General features: G+C 39.2%; 1 protein-coding gene across 3 annotated transcripts in view; it reads right to left on the bottom strand.

Moving 5' to 3' along the window:
• The window catches only part of TERF1 (telomeric repeat binding factor 1), a 34413-nt gene extending 13757 nt beyond the window's left edge, over positions 1–20656 (bottom strand). For 2 of the 3 annotated variants that reach the window (XM_027617312.2, XM_027617322.2), the window contains exons 1-8: positions 20305–20656; positions 13532–13627; positions 9773–9894; positions 8246–8332; positions 5019–5168; positions 4000–4106; positions 2456–2512; positions 552–643 (exon numbers count right to left, since the gene is read on the bottom strand). In XM_027617312.2, the coding sequence (XP_027473113.1) occupies positions 552–643; positions 2456–2512; positions 4000–4106; positions 5019–5168; positions 8246–8332; positions 9773–9894; positions 13532–13627; positions 20305–20617 (1024 nt within the window). In that variant the 5' untranslated portion in view covers positions 20618–20656. The remainder of the gene's footprint in view (positions 1–551; positions 644–2455; positions 2513–3999; positions 4107–5018; positions 5169–8245; positions 8333–9772; positions 9895–13531; positions 13628–20304) is intronic. The other variant, XM_027617331.2, reaches the window with a different exon arrangement.
• Positions 20657–21572: the final 916 nt, after the last annotated feature.

The following is a 21572-nucleotide window of genomic DNA, read 5'->3' as shown; positions in this document are numbered from 1 at the left end:
GGATGTTCCCGACAGAAAAAATCTGTGTGAGAAAGCTTCATCCAGGCATGACTTACAGTGCTACTTGGCCACAAGGTCAAGGTTAATGCATCAACATTATATATTAGTATCTTTAAACAAAAACACATAAACACACTGAACAAGGTTATGTATTTATCAGTTGACAAAACTGTAGTGACAAGATTCTCTAAGGAATCTAACCCTGTAATTCCCCAGTAATGGTTTAGTAGTCACCAACCACAGTGACTTTACAGAACATAACTATCATGATAACAACGGTATGTCTCAGATTAAGTAACTATTTCAAGTCGCTGAATAAAGTTAAGGTAGAAAATCAGTGTACTATCAGCAAAAATACTCTAAGCTAGGCAATCAGAATAGCTTTCTAAATTAAGCACTAACTTTCTAACTCTATGAAGATATGGCATTTAATCCATTGTGCTTTAGTTTTCTGAAGTGTGTCTGGGTGTTGTAGTGGGGAGGTCAAGGGCTGGATCACTTTCAAGGACAAATCAATTCTCCACTTCTAAAATTGTAGTAAGAGTACTCACTTTGAAGAGTTTCCATTCTTTCTTCTTGCCTATTAAAATCCTGTTGTTGGCATCTGTGTTTTGACTTGGATACAAAGAACTTCTTGTGAGACCTAAATTGAACATAAAAGCATGAGATTGGTTCTGCAAAGAGTAGAAAAGCTATGAAAGAAGGTAGATGATTTGTCTTAATCTCTGTTTTAGGACCTTCTTCTACTCTGGCCTGTTTCCTTTGGTGCTCTCCTTGCTGAGTGCCCCATCTTAACCTTTGGCCTCAAGATTTTTGTTGTCTGACTTTCCTCTCCTCCCATCACTTATTTCCTCCATCTCATCTACTAAGAAACCAAGATTCTTTTGGCCTTTTAATTAGATAGGTGAAGAAAAAAAAAATCCTCAGACGATCAACTATTGACTTTCATTCTCTCCTAGGGCTTTTAAGTTTATTTCCCAAAAGAGAAATTCCAAAATTCCTTTACACATAATGGTAGATATCACTTATCTTTACAGCTTCCAAAGGGAGTGTTTTTGAAATGAAGGCTGTTTGGAAACACAGAGTGTGGCAAAATTTTGACAACCCTGCAAAGTTGGTATTATCCCCATTTTATAAAGGAGCTAGTTTAGATGAAAAAATAGTTCACCTAAGCTTAGGAAACGATTTTATCACCACCTAAAATCTGTATTTTTACCTAAGTACACAAGACACCTGCTAATCCATTCCCTCCCTCCCAAAACCTACTGTGCTCTCTGGAATGCCATTCTCAACCCCTTCACCAGTCCCCCTACATCTTCGCTTTGTCTACAACCTCCCTTAGGGAGAATATTTCTTTGTGGCCTGCTCAAGTAGACAGGCTTCATCTTCTACCTTCTACGAACCCAGGGTCCCAGAGGTGGGTCTCTATACTTTCCATTTCCTAACAAATGCCACTTTCAGGATACTGCTTCCATAAGAAGCGTTAGCCCTTGAGGATTCGTCCTACTGATGTACATCACCCACCACCATACTTTAGAATCATTCACTAGCCTTGCAAGCACTTCCCACCATTCACAGATTTTCCCCTACCCCCAAGTGACGGCTCTACCATGTTACTTCTGTGTTCTCGTGGGTAACCAGACACGATCGTGACCTCTCAATTCCTCATTTCCACTGACCTCTGCCCCCACACTAAATCAACACCTCCCACTCTGGTTGCTATTCAGCATCCTAACTGCTCTAACTCTGAAATCATTCATGCAGACTTGCTGCTCTCTGAACATGTTATATTGTCTGTCACAAAATTTCTAGTAGATAAAACACAGTTTTTCAAGTAATTTCATAAAATTAGAATTTGGGATGTTCAATCAGAAATAGAACTGCCCCCCACCCCCCCGGCAACATATCCTTATTTCTAGGACAGAATAAGAGTTTATTAAACATCTGCTCTAAGTTCAAGCCTCCCTACATGTGTATGCCAATAATGGCCTTGTGGGAACAAGGTGTAACAACCCAGGATCCCAGAGGCAGGTCTCTATAGTTTGGAATTTCAAGACACGTCAAGGTCTTGAATACCTGTTGAGATAAGCAGGCACCTATGATATTCTCAAAATCACACCATTTATATGACAGTTATTATAAAATATCTAGATCTGCATGAAGTGCTTCAAAGATTTTATTTTATTTATTTTTTTAAAGATTTTACTTATTTATTTGAGAGAGAGAATGAGAGAGAGAGAGAGAGAGAGAGAGAGAGAGAGAGAGAGCGTGAGAGGGAAGAGGGTCAGAGGGAGAAGCAGACTCCCCGCTGAGCAGGAAGCCCGACGCGGGACTCGATCCCGGGACTCCAGGATCATGACCTGAGCCGAAGGCAGTTGCTCAACCAACTGAGCCACCCAGGCGCCCTCAATCAAAGATTTTAAAGACAGAGAAGAAAAATGTCCATTTACTTCACCTCGGTAAGGATACTGTACCCCCTGAGAATTCAGTTGCAGACCGTTTGTCACTAACACTTTAAAAAAAAGAAAAAAATATGTTAAGAATGTAAACAAAAGAAACTTCGCAAGGTTAGTACTTACTACATAATCAAGTCATATTGCAATTTATACAAAATATCTTTGGAAAGAAACTCTGGTAACATTAGGACACAAACAGTCTCCATTACAACATGGATAATTTTTGCACAGATGTACTTACTAGACATTGAAGCAAGCTTCCACAAACGTAAGTTAAGCACAGTTAATGTTGTAATCAAGTATTCACATCACTCTTTCAAAAACTCTCCATGGATCTTTATTTCCATGGATTCAAGTTTAATTTCTTGCCCTCCCTACCAGTCTCCAACTGAACTTTTTAACAAATCCCGCCCCCCCCACTTTGCTGAAGTTAAACTCAGCTTCCAAAAACACGGTATAACCATTTACGCCTTTGTGCCTTCACTGGAACTATTCTTCTATCCTAAAATGACATTTCCTCTTCCATCCAACTGAAAAAATCGTAACTATCCTTCAAGGGCCTGCACAATGCTCACCCCTCCTTGAAGCTTCCATCTCAACTTCTTCAGCATTTAAGTCTATACATTTTTAACAACAAATTATATAATGTCTGCTGCTGTACCTGTTTCCTGCCTATAATTACTGCCTCAAAATAGTTTATAAGCTCTAGCAGAGGAAAGTTTTTATTTCATCTACCATTGATAACATGAAGGTTTCATCTTTCCTATTATTTGTCTGATTTCACAATCACACCTCTATCCTTGTTCACTTGTGTCCTGATTTTTGTCCTGAAACTGGCAAATCTGATGCTTTACTTGTCCTGATTCTATTTGCCTCCAGGATGGTCTTGATATTTGCTTGGTTCTTGATCTTCATTTTTTCTCTAGTTTTAGTTTTATTCCCTGTGTCTAGTGCATTGCAAATTCTAATGTATGCCTGGTAATGAACTAAGTACCAAGGATACACAGCTAATTAAGAAACTCTAAAGGATTCTCAAGTCTAGTCAGAAATACAGAAAGGTAAACAGGTATGTTACCATCCAAGAGAAGTCCTTTTAAGAGATGCGACTCAATGCTGTGGGAGCACAGAAGTGACAACTGATCAGAGCGCTCAATAAAACATAGGTGATCTTTGAGCTAGACCCTGAAGGGAGTTCAAAAAGACAGGCATGAAAGAGCTCGTAATATTTGAGGATCAGGACGAAGTTCTGTGTTGCTAGAAAGTACCATGTATGTGGGCAGGGAGAGGTTAATGCTTAGGGATAAGGTTGTATATGGAAAAAAAAACAACAACAGAAAGGGGCTACGCACGGCTCTGTAAGCCATGCCAATAAACTCTACCTCATCCAGCAGGAAGTAACTGTACAGTGCTCCAAATATCCAAATGTTAGTATCAGTAAAACATACCCTCTATAATAATTGTTTTTTGTTAAAAATGGCTCTAGCAACACTTCCACATAAAGATGTATCCATGAGACAAAACATGTATAAATGAATTTACAAACCTTTCTCCTATATCCAAACTAGCTTCGGTTTCCACTTCAATACCGTTAGCACTTGCTTTATCTTGAGTTGTTCTTGTCCTTTTACTCTCCACTACTTTTGCTGCGGCCTTAAAACACAGGTTGTAGAAGAGAAAGGAACCCATTAAGCCATTCTGAACAAACAGTATTAAAATTAAGCCTTCTAATTCTTTGATAGCCGTAACCAATATATCTGTTCACAGGTCGATAAAGGGATTGTGTTGTGTTCGCTCCAGTAACTACGACATCAACGGCAGCGGCTTTAGTTACCTGCTTGGTTTCTAAGCCTCATGGAGAAGATCTTTCCTTGTATGTGTATTTGATACATATGGTGTTTACTAGGCAATTTTTAGATAAAAGGTTATTTAAAAAAAAAAAAGAAAGAAAGAAAAATCAATAAAAGTTCCAGATGGGGCAACTGGGTGGCTCGGTCTGTTAAGCACCTGCCTCTTGATTTCAGCTCAGGTCATGATCTCAGGGTCATGGGATAAGACCTGCATCAGGCTCCAAGGTCAGCACAGAGTCTGCTTGGGATTCTCTCTCTCCCTGCCTCTCTAAACAAACTCTTTGAAAAATTAAAAAAAATAAAAATTCCAGGTATTTATACTCCCTTAAATTAATCAGTGCTCCACTATAACATAAGTTAAAACTTTCTGAGGCCAAGACTGGGGAATAAAATGTTATTAAAAAAAAAAAAAAACTTTTTAAAGGCCCTTCTTTAGTCCAATTTTGTTTTCCAAAAACATGCTAAAAATTTCTTTGATCTGTTCTCCCCTCAACATTTTATTTTGAAAAATTTCCCCAATTCTTATTTCAAAAAAGTTTAAAAATACTGCAAAAATCACCAATAAACCCTTTAGATTCACTAATTTTAACATTTTGCTCTTCTACAAAATCACTAAATAAAATTCTGATTAGTTTTTAAGGATTTCTATTTCAAGTATTCTCCTTTATTATAACAATTTCTAATTGTTGTTAGAGTCTCTCTGAAATATGCATACCTTCATAAGAAAGGCTGATGATTTTTCATTTATCACATAATTCACATAACTCTTAATTTTCTCCATCATGTTGTTGTAGCTGAAGTGTTGAAAAATTGAGTGGAATGTATCTCTCTGAGAGATTATCATAAGCAATTTCCTTTTTAAAGGCTAAAGACAACAGGAAAAATGAATTAACACATAAATCACAAATAGGATGGTAGAAATTTTGTCTTATTTAACTAAAAAAATCACATTATAAACTCAGAGACACGGGACTTTTAAAAATTCTTATTTTAAATGGCCCACCAATGTATTTCTTACTTTAACTACTTTGTATTTCACACACATACAAAAGAATTAAAAAATAAATCATGAACCTGAATGTCCATTGCCAAGAAATAAAACATCATCGATTACACCTCCAGCTTCTCCTCTCCTCAAGGTAGCCATTATCCTGAATTTAGAATTTACCATATCCACGCATTCCTTTACATACTTGTACTAAGTATGAATGTACCCATAAATAATACAGTACTATTTAGCATATGCGTATTTTTCTGAAACTTGTCATATTTGCTCAACTCTGTTGACATTTATCCATGTTGATCTGATTTTTTTTTTTTAAGATTTTATTTATTTATTTGTCAGAGAGAGAGCACAAGCAGTGGGAGAGGCAGGCAGAGGGAGAAGCAGACTCCCGGCTGAGCGGGGAGCCCAATGCAGGGCTTGATCCCAGGGCCCTGAGATCATGACCTGAGCCGAAGGCAGATGCTTAACCAAATGAGCCACCCAGACGTCCCCATGTTATTTGATTTTTATAGAACTAGTTACTTTCACTATTGTACAATAGTCCACTGATCAAAAATATCATTTATTCATCCATTCTTCCAGTCTTTTGAAAGCTTTTAGAGGCTATTTTCTATTACTGCAATATTGTTAAACATTTTTCTACAGGTCTTCTTGTACACAGTACAAGCTTCTCTTGGACATTAGTTCTTTCAAGGCTGGTTGCACAATAAAAGCTACAGAACCTTCAGAAAATTCTACTTCTCAGGCTGTATTCCAGACCAACTGTCTTAGTGGGGCCTGTTTGTTTTTTTTAAATAAAACTTCATGGCTTTTAGGGACTCCTGGGTGGCTCAGTCGGTTGAGTGGCCAGCTCTTGATTTTGGCTCAGGTCATGATCTTGGGGTCCTGGGACTGAGCCCCAGGTTGGTCTCCACACTCAGTGGGGAGTCTGCTTGAGAGTGTCCCTCTCCCTTTGTCTCTCCCCTGCAACTCGGGCATGCTCTCTCTAAAATAAATAAATAAATCTTAAAAAAAAAAAAAAAAGCCTTCATGGCTTTTAAAATGTGCAGTAAAAATAAAATCAGTTACTCTAGGGTATTTATCTAGAAGTAGAATTGCTGGAATGCATACTTACAGATTTTGCTAAAATGCTCTCCAAAGTTTAAGTGCTAATTTACAGCACTGAGAAGGTATGGCAGTCTTACCATTTCTCCACTCTTTGAGCGAACTGTTAGTATTCTAAGATATTTTAACCATTGCCAGTCTGAGGTACAGGAAATACTATTTCAATATATTACTTGGGACTGCCCTGATTACTCATGCTAGTGAGGTTAAGCATTTCCTCTTATGCTTACTGGCTGTAAGCTTCCTTCTGGGAAGTATAGAGTGGGCTTTTTCAGTAACCTCACAGTGCTGAGGCAAAAAAGTAGGGGCAGGGAACCCAATAAACAGATCAGGCTTTCAGCTGAAATCTCTGGAGGGTTATACCCTAGGAACAGTGGCAAATTAGAGATAGACTGAGCCTTAATAAAACTTCAATCTACTCTTGACTCAGCTCAGTCCCTCAAGAGATTAAGGTAATCACCCCCCAACTGTATAGAAGCATGCTCAAAGGTGCTCAACTTCACTAGTCAAAGAAAAGGAAACCAAAACCCAATGTGATACTACTACGTATTTGCCAGAACTAAAAGGAAAACTACAGAGAAGGTCTGTGAAGCAAGTGGAACTCTTCCACACTGCTGAAGGAACGGATGTAACATAGCCACTCTGGAAAACTGTTTGGCAGTATCTACTAAATCCAAGTATGTGCATATCCTACAACCCATCAATTCTATTCCTAAGTATATATCCAACAGAAACACATATATTTGTTCTACAAAAGATATGTAAAAGAATGTAACAGCCCAAAACTGGAAATAACCCAAATGTTTCTCAACAGCAGAATGGATAAGTTGCATATTCCAACAGTGGAACAATGAGAATAAATGAACTATTGTTACGAGCAACACCATGGATCAATCTTACATAAACTTGCTATGTAATTACATAAAGTTTGGAAACAAGTAAAACTAATCTTGGATGTTATAAGTCAGGACAGTGGTTATCCTTGAAAAGATGGGAGAGACAGTGACAGGAGGGTGCTGGCAATGTTCTTTCTCTTGATCTAGGGGGTCATCACAAAAGCATGTTTCTTGTGAAAACACATCTCTTTATACACTTATAGTACATGTATGCTACTAAAGGTATGCTACTGTTGAATAAAAAGTTCACTAAAAATGTATAAAACTATTTTTTATTTCTTTAAATAAGCTTAATTTATTCCAACAACACTTTTTTACTATTTAAAAACTAAGTTCAATTGACCTTAACATTACACATAAACACAAAAACTACTAATGATCATGTAAGAACCCTCTAGAAAAATAAGCTAATTATAATGCTTTTTTCTGGGGGTGCCTGGGTGGCTCAGTCAGTTAAGTGACTACCTTCAGCTCAGGTCATGATTCCAGGGTCCACTGGGCTCCCTGCTCAGAGGAGAGCCTGCTTCTGCCCCTCCACCCCTGCCCGTGCACGTGCTCTCTTTCTGTCTCAAATAAATAAAAGAGAGTATAAAATATCCCATCAATACTTTTTTATGTTGATTAAATGCTAAGAATGATGTTTTTGGATATATTGGGCTAAATGAAATATTAAAATCCATTTCACTAGTTTCTTTTTTTTTTTTTTTTTTTTTTTTTTTTTTTTTTTTTTTTTTTTTTTTTTTCATTTCACTAGTTTCTTTCAACTATTTTAATGTGGCTGCTAAAACACATGTGACTTGCAATTATATTTCTATTGGACAGCACTGTTCTATACTGTTTAAAAGATAAAACATCCCTTTCTTCCTCCAGTGCTCTTTTATTTACCTCACTCCATATAAGCAGTTCTAAAATTCTGATTCTAATATAAACAACTACCTCATAAGAATTCGGGTCATCAAATATTCTTTCAAAGACTTCTTCTGCTTCTTTAAAATTGCCATTTTCCATACAAACAGCTATAGCCTAAAAGACAGGATGACAAATACAAACCTTAGATTGCTTTTTAAAAATGTATAATTGTTTAGTATTGAAATAAGTCCTGTTAAGTCTAAACTACTTCACTTAAAAATTGATACATGATATAAATTCTCTTTTCAAAGATGAAATAACTGTGGCTTGAAAAAGATGTAAAAGTTTTTCATTGGCCCCTTTGCATATTTACTGATAAATGCCGAAGCGTTCTAGCTCTTTCAAATTTAGGCCAATTAAAAGTAGACATTAATAAATAAATTAGGAGCTACATTATATACATTTAGGACCCACCTAAATATTACTTTGAGCAAAAGGGAAATGAGAGAGAAGGTAGATGGCGTTCATGACAATTAGAATATATAAAATTAGCTAGTAGGATCCCTGGAAAATCTCTAATAGAAACCTAGGAAGCCAGATGCTTCTGAATGATCGATTGATAAACTGGCCTTTCTAATACAGTATGTAGTAAAATAGGGAACCACCGTTACCATCTGGGCAGCTTTGGCAAGCAATTTAACCTCATGTGCTTCTTGTTTCTTTGTATGGAAAATGGTGGAGATAATAGTACCTATTCGTAGGGTTGCCGTAAGGATTGGAGTTCTACATGAAAAGTGCTCAGAACGGTACCTGACAAATAGTAAGCAATGTATTGCATATTTGCTATGTATTTATGGTAACCCACTCAACTTTATACTAGTATATTAATGATGGCCTCCTTCTCTAGAACCCCTCAAAACTGAGATAATGTAACAAATCTCTTTGTCCCAGGCTGAAATTCTTAAAAGTGCAGTCATATTTCTGCCATTCTCTTCTGGTCTTAATTCTACTTGGCAGTCACCATACTAACAATAATTAATTTTGGGGAAGGTGAGATATCATCCGGATTTTCTCTCCTACCCAACCATAAAATAATTCCCTAAAAATGAGGACAAATTTATTTAACTAGAACAATCCTTAGTATTTGCTTTGCTTGTTAGCAAAACATACTTTCCCTGCCACTGTATCTTTGAATGACTTTTTTAGCTTTTCACTCTTTAATAAGGTGACTCCTAAAATTCCCTCTACATAAAATTTTACATTCTCTTACTTACAAAAATCCGTTGATTTCTTTTTAAATATTCTTATTTTTTTCTTATTTGTAATCTTGAATAGAAATTGGGAGAGCACAAATCACTGGTTTTTGAAAGTTGCTTTATGATCTTTAAATCAATGTTATATATTTTCTCAAGTGGGGGCAATACATACTTAGGTAGCAAACAGTAAGTTCCCGTTCTCAGAGCTTGCGTGAAGACTATAAACCAAAGGTCAAATTTCTGAAGAAAATGATTATATTAAATTTTACTTTGGGTTTACTGCTCAACTTCTATTAAGTGGTTCTTAATTTCTTTAGATGTTATATGCAAAATAACAATAATAATGTAATACACATACCTGAATTTTAATTAAATTCTGTATTTCTTCATGAAGTTTGTCATGTTCTTTTTCAATTGAAGCCCAAATTGTCAGGGCTGATTCCAAGGGTGTAATTCGTTCATCAGTTTCAAACTGTGCATCTTTTAAAACCAGAACAAAAATAACTAACTTAGGAAGCGAAGTAGAACCTTACTTTGTCAATTTTTTATGATTTCATTTCTTTAAATATTTACTGAGTATGTACTATGTGCCAGGTACTATTCCAGTCCGTATACAAAAGTTTAGGGAAGTGATTTGATTTTTCAAGTTAATTTCCTTTTTTTTCCTTTGAAAAACTAGAAGAAGCATGCAATTTAAATGTTAGCAGTTTCAACAATTTCTACTTTGTAGAAACAATTTCCTGTTTTCTCCTAATTGTTTCTCCAACATTTTAAACATAAAAATCTTAATTCATATACAAAAAAAGTCTCTTTATATTCCAGGCCCTGTGCCAGATACTTAGGATCAGACCAGGAAGAAGAAACAGTTCCTGCCCTCATGAAATTTGCACGCTAGCTATGAAGAAAGAAACCACTGTGACTGGTCCTTTACTAGAATTATGTATTATGCCGGTGATTGTCAACCCTATCTATACCTCAAAATCATGTGAGGAGCTTTTAAAAAAAATGCAGATGCCTAGACCCATCCTCTAGAGATTGGTTTAGTTAGTACAGGGTACAGCCCATGCATCTGTATTTTCTAAGATTAGTTCTATTAGAGGATACTAACAAAGAATCCTTTATGAAAGATAAACGATCCAAATTAGGACATTGAGGATAAACAGGAGATAACTAAGTGAAGAGGATAAGGATGGGAAGGAGAACATTTCAGGAAGGCAGCAGCAGAACATAAGGCAGAGGAAAAAAGATATTCACACTCATAAGTCAACACATATTAAGGTCCTACTATGTGTTAGGCACTGTGCTAAGTGTTTAACATGCAGGAGCTCCTTTATCCAAACCACTTCTTTAAAAGGGTATACAACATTATCAATCTTGTCTTATAAAGTAGGACCTGAGACTTAGAGAGGTCACACAGCTAGCAAGTAGAAGCAGCAGACACCAGAACCCTTAAAAACCACTTACTGTGTCTCAGAAAAAAGGTGTGTTTCAGGAATAACAAGATGCCTGGTAAGGCTAGAGTATGTGCTAGAAAACATGAAATATGAAAATGCAAAGGCAGATTGCCTAATCCTTCTTCATTTCACATTTGTTTTTCTTTTAAAAACTCTCTTCAATATTTATATTTCCTATTAAGTCTTTCTTGACTGATATTATCTAACCCATCTCATTAATCTGCTGCCTTCTTATAAATGTGAGATGTACAAAAAAATGTACTTATAGAAAAAAGTGTTAAGATCTTAACTTCAAACATTTTAGAGTAGCCTTTTACTTTCAGGTAGAATGCAGGATAATGCAGTAGGCCAACGCTCCCATTACAACTAGAAAAAAGTGGAATAAGTTGCAAAATTATTGCCAAAGACATGGGATAGTAGTGGAAGCAAAAAGAACTAGATGAACTATATTTCTAGGGGTTAGCGGATGATTTGCAGCTTTTCTTTCCTGGCCTCATTTGCTTATAAGGATGAGGATTCAGTGTATTCCAGGCAGGGAGATTTTACTGGTGTAAGAGAAATGAGGAGAAGCTCCTGGTGGATTCCTTGGGGCTAGTTGGTGGACTGGAAACTAGAGGAACTGAAACACATGGTTGGTTTTCCCCTCAGGACATTTGCTGAGTTCTGGGGCGCTGCAGAAAGCTGGAGTAGAAAGGAAGGGAAGTCTCCCAGAGTTGCACAGATCTTAAAAAATAAAGTCCCATGAGATGAGGGTGGCTGCCATAAACAAACATTTCCCCTCCAAGACATTTACTGTATTTTAAAGCTATTTGCAGCAGGAAACTAAAGCTAATGTGGTAGCCACTGGCCATATATAATTAATGAGCCGTTAAAATATGGCTAGTTCCAGGGCGCCTGGGTGGCTCAGTTGGTTAAGCGACTGCCTTCAGCTCAGGTCATGATCCTGGAGTCCCGGGATCAAGTCCCGCATCGGGCTCCCTGCTCAGCGGGGAGTCTGCTTCTCCCTCTGACCCTCTCCCCTCTCATGCTCTCTCTCTATCTCATTCTCTCTCTCAAATAAATAAAATCTTTAAAAAAAAAAATATGGCTAGTTCCAAACTGAGATGTGCTTTATGTATAAAACAGACCCCAGATTTCAAAGACTTACTGCAAAAAAAGGGGTAAAATATCTTATTAACATGTTTTATATTGATTATATGTTGATATATATTTTAGAAATATTGGGATAAATAAGATACTGCTAAATTTAATTCCACCTATTTCTTTTCAATTACATATGTAGCTTGTATTACGTTTCTAGTAGGCAGTGATGCTATTGAGCAACCACTTAAAAAAAAAGGCAAAAAGGTTATGTATAGCTAAAAATCCAACATATAAATTGAAATAAAATTTTGTTGTTTCACTTGAGTCCATTATGGTGAAATACACTGATTCTTGGTAATTGACATGGGCCTATTCTAAGATATACCTAAAAGGGGATCCTGGTGAATTTCAAGATTAATGGGGTTACACACAAAATCTGCATTTCTTTTCAGAAAGAAAGGGTTGTTGGGGGAGAAAGTAAGATCCACTGAACAACTGCTAATATGTGAAACACATTTGGGCACTTTATGTTGTCATATTTAATTTACAAAACAAGTGTTAACAACCATGCTAACTTATTGTCTACATGGTCAGGAATTCTCCAATTATGTCCACATCAAGATGGTTTTCTTCTTTAGCTACAGGCCCAGGCTACCTATAGTTCTGTCTCCCCTACATTTACTCTGCTTCTCGTCCTATTCACTTATGGTCATGGCACCAACTCCAGACCTGGCCTCACCCCCAACAAGAAGCATGCTATGTGAGCCAGAGCTAGAAAGTGAGGGCCATGAGAATGGTACAAACACACTGGGATTTTATGGAACACAATAGGATTGTAAGTAAGTGGTTTCATTTTAAGTACCGCCTACCACTTGGCACTTTTGGGAAAGCATTTTGTAAACTGTAAAAACCAATATAAATACGTAATTATTTGCATCAAAAGGTCCTTTAAATGACCATGTTGTAAATATCAGCCATTACTCATAAACTGAAGCAGGCTTACCCATTACAATCTAAAATAACCTGTGGAGATAAAGGAGAGAGCTATTATAGCTACAAATCACATGGGCCTATCTACAGAAGTGCTGAAATCCAGTTCAAGTAAGAGGTGTCAATTATCATAGTTGCTACTAAAATCAGTGTGTATAATAGTAAGAGTCACCACAAAGTTACCGTACAGTCAAATCTGAGGTAAACTCTCCAAAAGACAGTCCATGAAGTGTGGCTCCCCAGTAGCAGTGTCAGAATCACCTGGGAACTTACTAGAAATACAAACTTCTGGGCCCCTCCTATCCATCCTACTGCATCAGGAATTCATGGTGGAGAACTGTTATTTTTTTGTTTTTTTTTTTTAACAAGTTCTCTAATAATTCTGAAGCAAGCTAAGTTTGACAACCAGTGCTCTAAGAAGATTGGAACTATATTTCTTTTAGTTGCTTTAGATATGCTTGTGTAGCTGAACGTACCAAGCACATAGTGCCAACTCTCAAAAATAACGGATCTCATCTGTTTCTTCTCATTGTTTTACCTTTAGACATAGATTAAAATATTTCCAACATAAGATAAAAACACATACTTACCGAGGGATTTTCCTGCTGCAATTCTTGTCAAAAACTGACATATGTATATAGTTCTCAATTGATAAGCTGTTAGACTGGACATTCCGTGGATAATAGCTGAAAAAGAAAAACATTAAAACATTTTTTTTAAAAAAGCCAAACTTGACCCAGCAGTGCCTCTGTGTGGTTGTTGAGTAATTAGGTTACAAACATGCAAAAAGGATCACAAACTGAGAGCTGAATGCTTTTGTTTATAGGCATTTTTTTTTGAAGATTTTATTTATTTACTTGACAGAAAGAGACAGCGAGAGAAGGAACAGAGCAGGGGGAGTGGGAGAGGGAGAAGCAGGCTTCCTGTGGAGCAGGGAGCCCGATGCAGGGCTCGATCCCAGGACCCTGAGATCACGACCAGAGCCGAAGGCAGACACTTAACGCCTGAGCCACCCAGGAGCCCCTATAACATTTTCTTAAATGAGAAAAAACAGCAAAGAACACTTTTCTTACAAAGTAAAACAGATTTCCACATGCAGAATAATAAATATTTAATAGTACTTCCACAGGTAGCACTCTATACTAACAAAAAGGGAGATTTAGATTCAAACTGTAAAATGTGTCAAATCATTAGCTGGAAGCTTTATACCTTAAAACTCCTAATATTATAGGAAATATTTTATATTATTTTGGTCAAGGTTTCAGTTAAGTGAGTCTGTTAAGTTTACAAAAACTTAAAAAAAAACATATTTATTGGGGCAAGATGGCCGCAACAGGGATGGCCCAGGTGGTGACGGGGTGCTAGACCCTAGGCCCTGAGCCTTTCCTAAGGGCCCTGCGGGTCCAAAGAAGTGAGCTCACAGCCCAATCCAACAAACGTGTGTTGGCCTTTCTTGCCATGGGGATGTTGCAATAAAGCCTCTACCCCAATAGGCAACTCCAGAATTCTGCAGCACTGACCTGGAAGTCCTGACCTGCAGTATAAGTGCCACAGGGAGGCAGGAGGCCAGTCAAGCTGGTCCTGCTGTCCCAACAGATGGGTGTGACACTAAGCACCCCAGGCCTACGGGCCCAGGGAGGCATGGCCTCCCTCAGGGCAGCCACCTCTGCTTGTTGCTCTGCGCTTTCACCTTAACACTCTGCTATAATGCTCTGCTAAGCAGAAGCTCCTGGGCAAGCGTAGAAGTGAGCACGTCAGACCTGCCATGCGGGCTGGTGGAAGAGTTTGTGGTGGCAGAAGGCGCTCCATGTTCTAACTCCCAGGCTAAAACCACCTCGAGTGTGGTTCCTCAGGACATGTGGAAAAGAATCATATTCAGCTCGGGCACCTGGGTGGCTCAGTTGGTTAAGCGACTGCCTTCGGCTCAGGTCACGATCCTGGAGTCCCGGGATTGAGTCCCACATCGGGCTCCCTGCTCAGCGGGGAGTCTGCTTCTCCCACTGACCCTCCCCATTCTCATGCTCTCTCTCTCATTCTCGCTCTCAAATAAATAAATAAATAAAATCTTAAAAAAAATCATATTCAGCTCATCTAAGAGGAATGTTCAAAAGCTGCCACTCAGCTCTAATATAACAACACTTATTCTGGAAATTCAAAGGGGCTGTCGTGGGTGTGGCCTTGGTTTTCGCTTTGTTCGTTGGTGACAGCTGGACAGAAAAGCTCTGGAAAAGGTCTGGAAACAAATCGAGTCCATCTAGCTATCTTTTACCCTTTGACAGAGGTCTTAAGGATTGTACGTCAGACAGAGATGTACAATGAATGGACTTATGCCCTTCATTCTTGGGAACTTGTGGTCACCCCCTTCTCAGTCTCCTGTCTAGATTACCAACTGAGCAAAATTAAGATAATAGTTCCCTTCCCTATAGTAATTTGGTTTGGGACAGGAAGTCATGGGGGCAGACATGGAAAGGGGGTAGCAACTTTAGGCCCCAGTTTACCAACTACCTATCTTCCCCTTCTGCTATTGGTTTAAAACTTTCAGGATACAATTTCAGCAAAAAAGTTTATTTCTCCAACAAAACCTGTTTCTCCACAATCCTAACTCCAAGGAAGAAATAAAATTGCAGATGTATAAAAACAAACACATTTATTAATATTAATCTCCCAAATATTTGAGTGCCCACCCAGATGTTATGTTAGGCAGTGAGTATAATGGTGTGTAAAATCCTGGACCTCAGTGAATTTATTAACTATGTAGAGATGAAAGTGCTTGCTTTGGCAGCACATATACTATGTAGAAATGAAAGACAAATGATTAAGCAATTAAAGTAAAAACATGGAGAAAACTGAAAAAGACAAGGAATGCTGTGGGTGCAATATAACAAACCTGAGAGTGTGTTTTAGTATAGCTGGAGGGAGAAGATAGGAAAGCTTTTCTGAGGAAATAATGTTTAAAGTAAAACCTGAAGATGCCACTGTTATACTTCACCCAGGGCTTGGTTGGTGTATGTAAAGATTAAATCAACTAGCAAAACCAAAAAGCAGTCCTGCAGCTACTAAGGAGATAAAAGACAAATACATTTATTTGTATTTGTTTCCTCAATTCAAAAATAGCATAATCTTATACTATACTAGAGATTATCTGGACCAAATACAGCCACAATTTAATTAAACAGGATTCAGAGAGAGCACAAAATTTATATAAAACTTAAACAATTCATTCAATATTTATTAAACATCCACTGCTAGTCAATGTTAGGGGCTGATAAGACAGTCAGCCCCCTGGGGCGCCTGGGTGGCTGTCATTAGGCATCTGCCTTGGGCTCAGGTCATGAGCCCCGCATCTGGGGGGGAGGGGGTCCTTGCTCAGCAGGGAGCCTGTTTCTCCCTCTCCCACTCCCCCTGCTTGTGTTCCCTCTCTCGCTGTCTCTCTGTCAAATAAATAAATAAAATATTACAAAAAAAAAAAGACAGTCAGCCCCTGCCCCTCAGGAAGGTTTGAGCTTGAGAAGACATAACCCAAAATTTATGCAAGTTATTAAATAAAATTTTAATGCCACAAAGGTTAAAAGTATGGTACAGAAGCAAAACAAATGAATCTACTCTATTCTAGAGAAGTCAGATCTCTATCTTCACTTCCTTCCGCGTTCAATTTAGTCCACTACGCAGTAACTACAAATCTCTTATACACCCCTGCCCTTCTGTTCTTTGTACCTGCTAGACAAAAAACAAAACAAAAACAATGAAAACCTGGTTGAACCTTGCTATCTGTTTTTTCCTCACCTGTAACCAAACATTGCTGACAGAAAAACACATTAGGGAAATCTAATGAGTAGGGAAATCTAATGACTAGCTACAATAGCAACCATATTTAAGCACTTACAATACCAGGCACTAGTCTAAGCACTTTACACCAGTGATTTTCAACTAGAGGTCATTCCTGTCCCCTTGAGGACATCTGGCAGTGTCTGAAGACAATTCTGATCATGAGTGGAAGGGGGATGCTCCTCGCATCTCGTAGTTGAGGTCAGGGGAGCTGCTAAACATCCTACAACGTACAGGAGAAGCCCCACCTTCACCCCCCTCCACTCTCATGCATACACAGAACAAGAATTATGTGGTGCAAAATGTCAACAGTGCTGAGGTTGAGAATCCTTGCTTTATACCTATCAACAGCTCTGTGAGGTAGATACTATTATCACCATTTTACAGATGAGGAAATTGAGGTACCAAAAGGTAACTTGCGTCAGGTCTTACAGCTAGGAAGTAGCAGAACCAGGAATCAAATTCAGACAATTTATTCTGGAGCCCATGCTCTTAACCACTATCTTACACTGCTTCCCATGGACAAAGACAAGTTAGGAATAACAGTCTGGAAAAGGCATTATCTGAGTTAAGTGAGGTGTGAGAACAATTCTGAGTCAGAATGAAAGAACTAAGAATTTTCTAGAAAGCATCAAGAGTTGTGTATTTTTACAACGTTGAAAGTGTAATAAATGAAATCCTATAGAAGATAAAAGGGAGTCCTTTCAGTCAAAAATGGAAACACAGAGACAACACTATGTTCACAATTTATGTCACTGATTAGCAGTACAACTTTAAAAATAGTTTACTTTCTCTGGGTTTCTGTGCCCTTAACCTTAAAATAGTAAGAGGCGGCCTAGATTATTCCTTGGGTCTTGATCTAGAACCTCAAAAGGAGTCTTTATTTTTTAGAATGGTTTTTAATTTACAGAATTATTGTGAGGATATAAGTCCTATATACCCTCCACCCAGTTTCCCCTACTAGTAACATCTTATATTAGCGTGAAATATATACATTAACAAGCCAGAATTAATACATTCTTAACTAAAGTCCATGCTTTATTCGGATTTCCTTAGTTTTTACTTCATGTCTTTTCTGCTGCAGATCCCACCCAGGACACATTACATTCAGTTACCATGTCTCTTTAGGCATCTCTTGGCTATGAAAGTTTCTCAGACTTTCCTTGGTTTTGATGACCTTGGCAGTTTTGAGGCATTCTGTATTGCAGTTTGTCTGATGTTTTTCTTACAATTTGACTAAGGGGTTTTGGGAGAAAGATCAAAGAAGTTCCATATTTGACACATCACATAAAGTGTACATACTACCAACTGTCACTGTTCCTGTTGACCTTGATTGCCTAGGTATGAAGTAGTGTTTGTCAGGTTTCTCTCCTGTAAAATTATCCTCCCTCCAATTTCATACTGTAGTCTTCAGAATAAAGTCACTATGCACAGCACAGAAGTGGGGTGTTACACTTCACCTCCTTGAGGACATAGTAGCTACATAAATTACTTGAATTCTTCTGCATGAGATTTGTTTCTTCTCCCATTTATTTATTTTCTCCATCATTTATTTACATCATTATGGGCTCACAGATAATTATTTGACCTTTGGGTTCTAATCCAAACTATTTCCTTGCTTGAGTTGCTCTGCCCATTGGGAGCTCTTGCAGTTGGTTCCTGTCCCTTTGTACTGCCACCACTATGGCTTTACTTTCTGGCACAAGATGCTCCAGGTTCATCTTGCACATTTCCTGTCCCAGTCCCAGAACCAGGCCATTTCTCCAAAGAGCTCTAGCTGTCTTTCTTAAGGATGGTATTAGAAACCAAGACTCAAGTGCTAGGTTGCTATTTAGGGTTACATTGCTTCTGTGCCCTTTCTTTCTTTTTTTTAAAGATTTTATTTATTTGAGAGTGAGAATGAGAGAGAGAGAGAGAGTATATGAGAGGGGGGAGGGTCAGAGGGAGAAGCAGACTCCCCGCTGAGCAGGAAGCCCGATGTGGGACTCGATCCCAGGACTCCAGGATCATGACCTGAGCCGAAGGCAGTCGCTTAACCATCTGAGCCACCCAGGCGCCCGCTTCTGTGCCCTTCCAATAGAACAAGGAAATATATGAGTATATACTAACCTGTGTCTAGATATGTATAGAAATACCCATATATACTTCTATATGTAACCACTGTTAAAAGAAAACCACTGGCCCAAACTGGGGCTTAACACCAAATCTAACTGCACTTTCAACCTCCCCCAGAAATATAGTCTTAACCTGCTGGTAAGGAATTTTGTGACTGGAGCCAGAGAATCTGCGGAGTGGGTCCTCTCCATCCCCCAAAGGAAGAGGAGTTAATTTGCATAAGACCCCCTTCCTCCTAAGGGAAAGTACCTAGCCTGGAACAATCCTTTTCTTTTGCTAATAACTTTCTTGCCCCACCCTCCTTCCTTTAAAAATCTTCCATTTTGTACAACTCCAAGCTCCCCCCTACTTGCTAGGTGGGATGCTGTCTGCCCAATTCATGAAATTGCTTATCTGCAATTAGATCTGCAAATTCACTTGGTTGAATTTTGCCTCTGAACACCATCCATACCTGTATGAAGGCAAACAGGAGGTCATACTGGTGTTTCCAACTCAAATTCATTTTGAGATAATTCTACAGAGATAATTCTACCCTCTTCCCCAAAGTGGACTTTTTAAATAAATCACTATAATAAACCAATTTAGGATTTAACTTTCTCCCTAATGTTAATTAACCATGGTTCCAGTGTTCTGATAGAGTTGGAGGAAGGGTTCTTGAATTGGAAGATAGGGCACAAGTGTGGAACATTCCTTCTAACCTACCAATGTTTGAGGTTGCTTAATTAGTCCATTCCTCTATAAACTAAAATTACTTGCCTAAGGAATGGGATGGCCATGAAGATGAAATGTGTTAATATAGTTTTCTGAAGTATTTAATTTTATATTAAATAGCAGAGCATCTTTCTGTTATCACTGAAAAAGCCAGGCTAGTCTTCTCTGAGTCTGTGTCTTTGTCCATCAGTTACAGTCTGTGTTGTCTAGGGAGTACATTTCATTGACAGTTATTTTTATTCTGCAGCCTATACTGTGCAAGCAGCCCAAATGGGACTTTAAAAGCTCACAAAATAATAGAAAACGCCGATGCTTGGGTCACTTGGAGGCCACTGTGACCGCTTCATAAATGCCATCACGGGAATACCTGAGTCGAAAGAAACAACAATTACAAGCGCCAAAGAAGAAAAAGGACTTGGGACACTGGGCAATTTTATACATTTTTCACTCACTGAAACCTGTGTCAATTCTAAAATGGGAGTCTTATTCTTTTTACTGAAGAGAAAAACAGAATCTGAGAAAAACGGAGAGGCTGGAAATAGGCGGATGCGGGATTCGAATCAACGTTCACCTCAGAGCCCCGGTCCCCCGACCGCACTAGGCGTACTGCGCCGCAAACCGGGCCTCGACCGTCCGCCGCGGTTCTCGCCCCGCTGCGCGTCGACGCCCCCGGCCCCAGCGCAGCCACCCGCCGGTCGCGCCCAGCACTCACCCTCGGCACTGTCGCGGGTCCGGTGGAAGTCCTCGGAGCGGCCGTCGCGGAAGGCCCGGCAAAGAGACAGGCAGAGGAAATCGAGCATCCAGCCGGCAGCTACCGCCTCGGCCTCGGCCTCGGCCACCGGGCCCGCGTCCTCTTCTTCCTCGGGGCCCCCCACCTGCACTTGCCACTCGAGCAGTTCCTGGCACTCAAATTGCTCCTGATCATCTCTCGGCGTTTCTGCCATCCCCTCCTCTTGGGGCTCTGCGTCCTCCCCATCCGCACACCCCCGCGGGCTCGGAGCCTCTACGGTGGCATTTTCCGCCATGTTAAATTACTCGCGGTGGCCCGCCCCTCCAGGCGCCGAGCGACGATTGGCTTGCGCTGGAGGACCCTGGGCGGTGCCCCCAAGGGTCTCTTCCGCCGGTGGGAAACCACCAATCACACAGCCAGAATGGGCGAGCGACTTGAGCCTTGCTTTTGATTGGCCGAGGCCTGCTCCCGCCTCTGGGTAAATTCCCAGCCACACTGGGGCCGGGCTCTGTAGGTAAACTGGACTACTGCTGATTGAGCTACCGGTAGGGGACCGGTTAGGAAGTAAGGGGCCTGCTTTATACTCCTGATAAAATGCAATATCGACGGGGATGGAAACATGGTTAGTTAAAATAGAAAAGCATTTTACCTGCAGTGTACTTCAAAGAGGTAGGTTATTAGAACTTGTCACCGTTATTCAAGGGTAATGCTTTATACGCTAGTATTCACCTGAGACAGTACGCAATCACCAACTAAAACCATTCCAACGGACTTAACATCCCTGCCCCTCCAGTCTGAGCGTGCATCACAATCAGCTCGGGGGCTTGTTAACACATAATCGCTGGGCTCCACTCCCAGAGTTTCTGTTCCGTAGGTCTGGATTGAGATCCTTGAATTTGCAAGTCTAACAAGTTCCCAGATGATGCTAGGCTGCTTGTCTGGGGACCACATTTTGAGGATCACTGCTCCAGAAAGAGTATATTATTATGGAAATGAATTTAATTAGGGTTTTATAATAGATTATGGAATTCAGCTTTTAAACAATAAGTGAATAGTTATTTTGAACTTTGAAACTTAGAGCATAAGAGGGAACGGGGCTCTGGTTATATTGTTTCTCTACGTGCGTGATAGGCATTTTGAACATGATTTATGCACTTCTCAATATTCGATATGAATAAAAAGTCTACCTTAAAAACCTTTTTCTTTATAACACATCCAACATTATCAAGGTTTTATGTGTTTTAATTTTA

The sequence above is a fragment of the Zalophus californianus genome, chromosome 4 (assembly GCF_009762305.2).
Source record: "Zalophus californianus isolate mZalCal1 chromosome 4, mZalCal1.pri.v2, whole genome shotgun sequence".
Taxonomy (NCBI): Eukaryota; Metazoa; Chordata; class Mammalia; order Carnivora; family Otariidae; genus Zalophus; species Zalophus californianus.
This window is presented reverse-complemented; position numbering and strand designations above follow the sequence as displayed.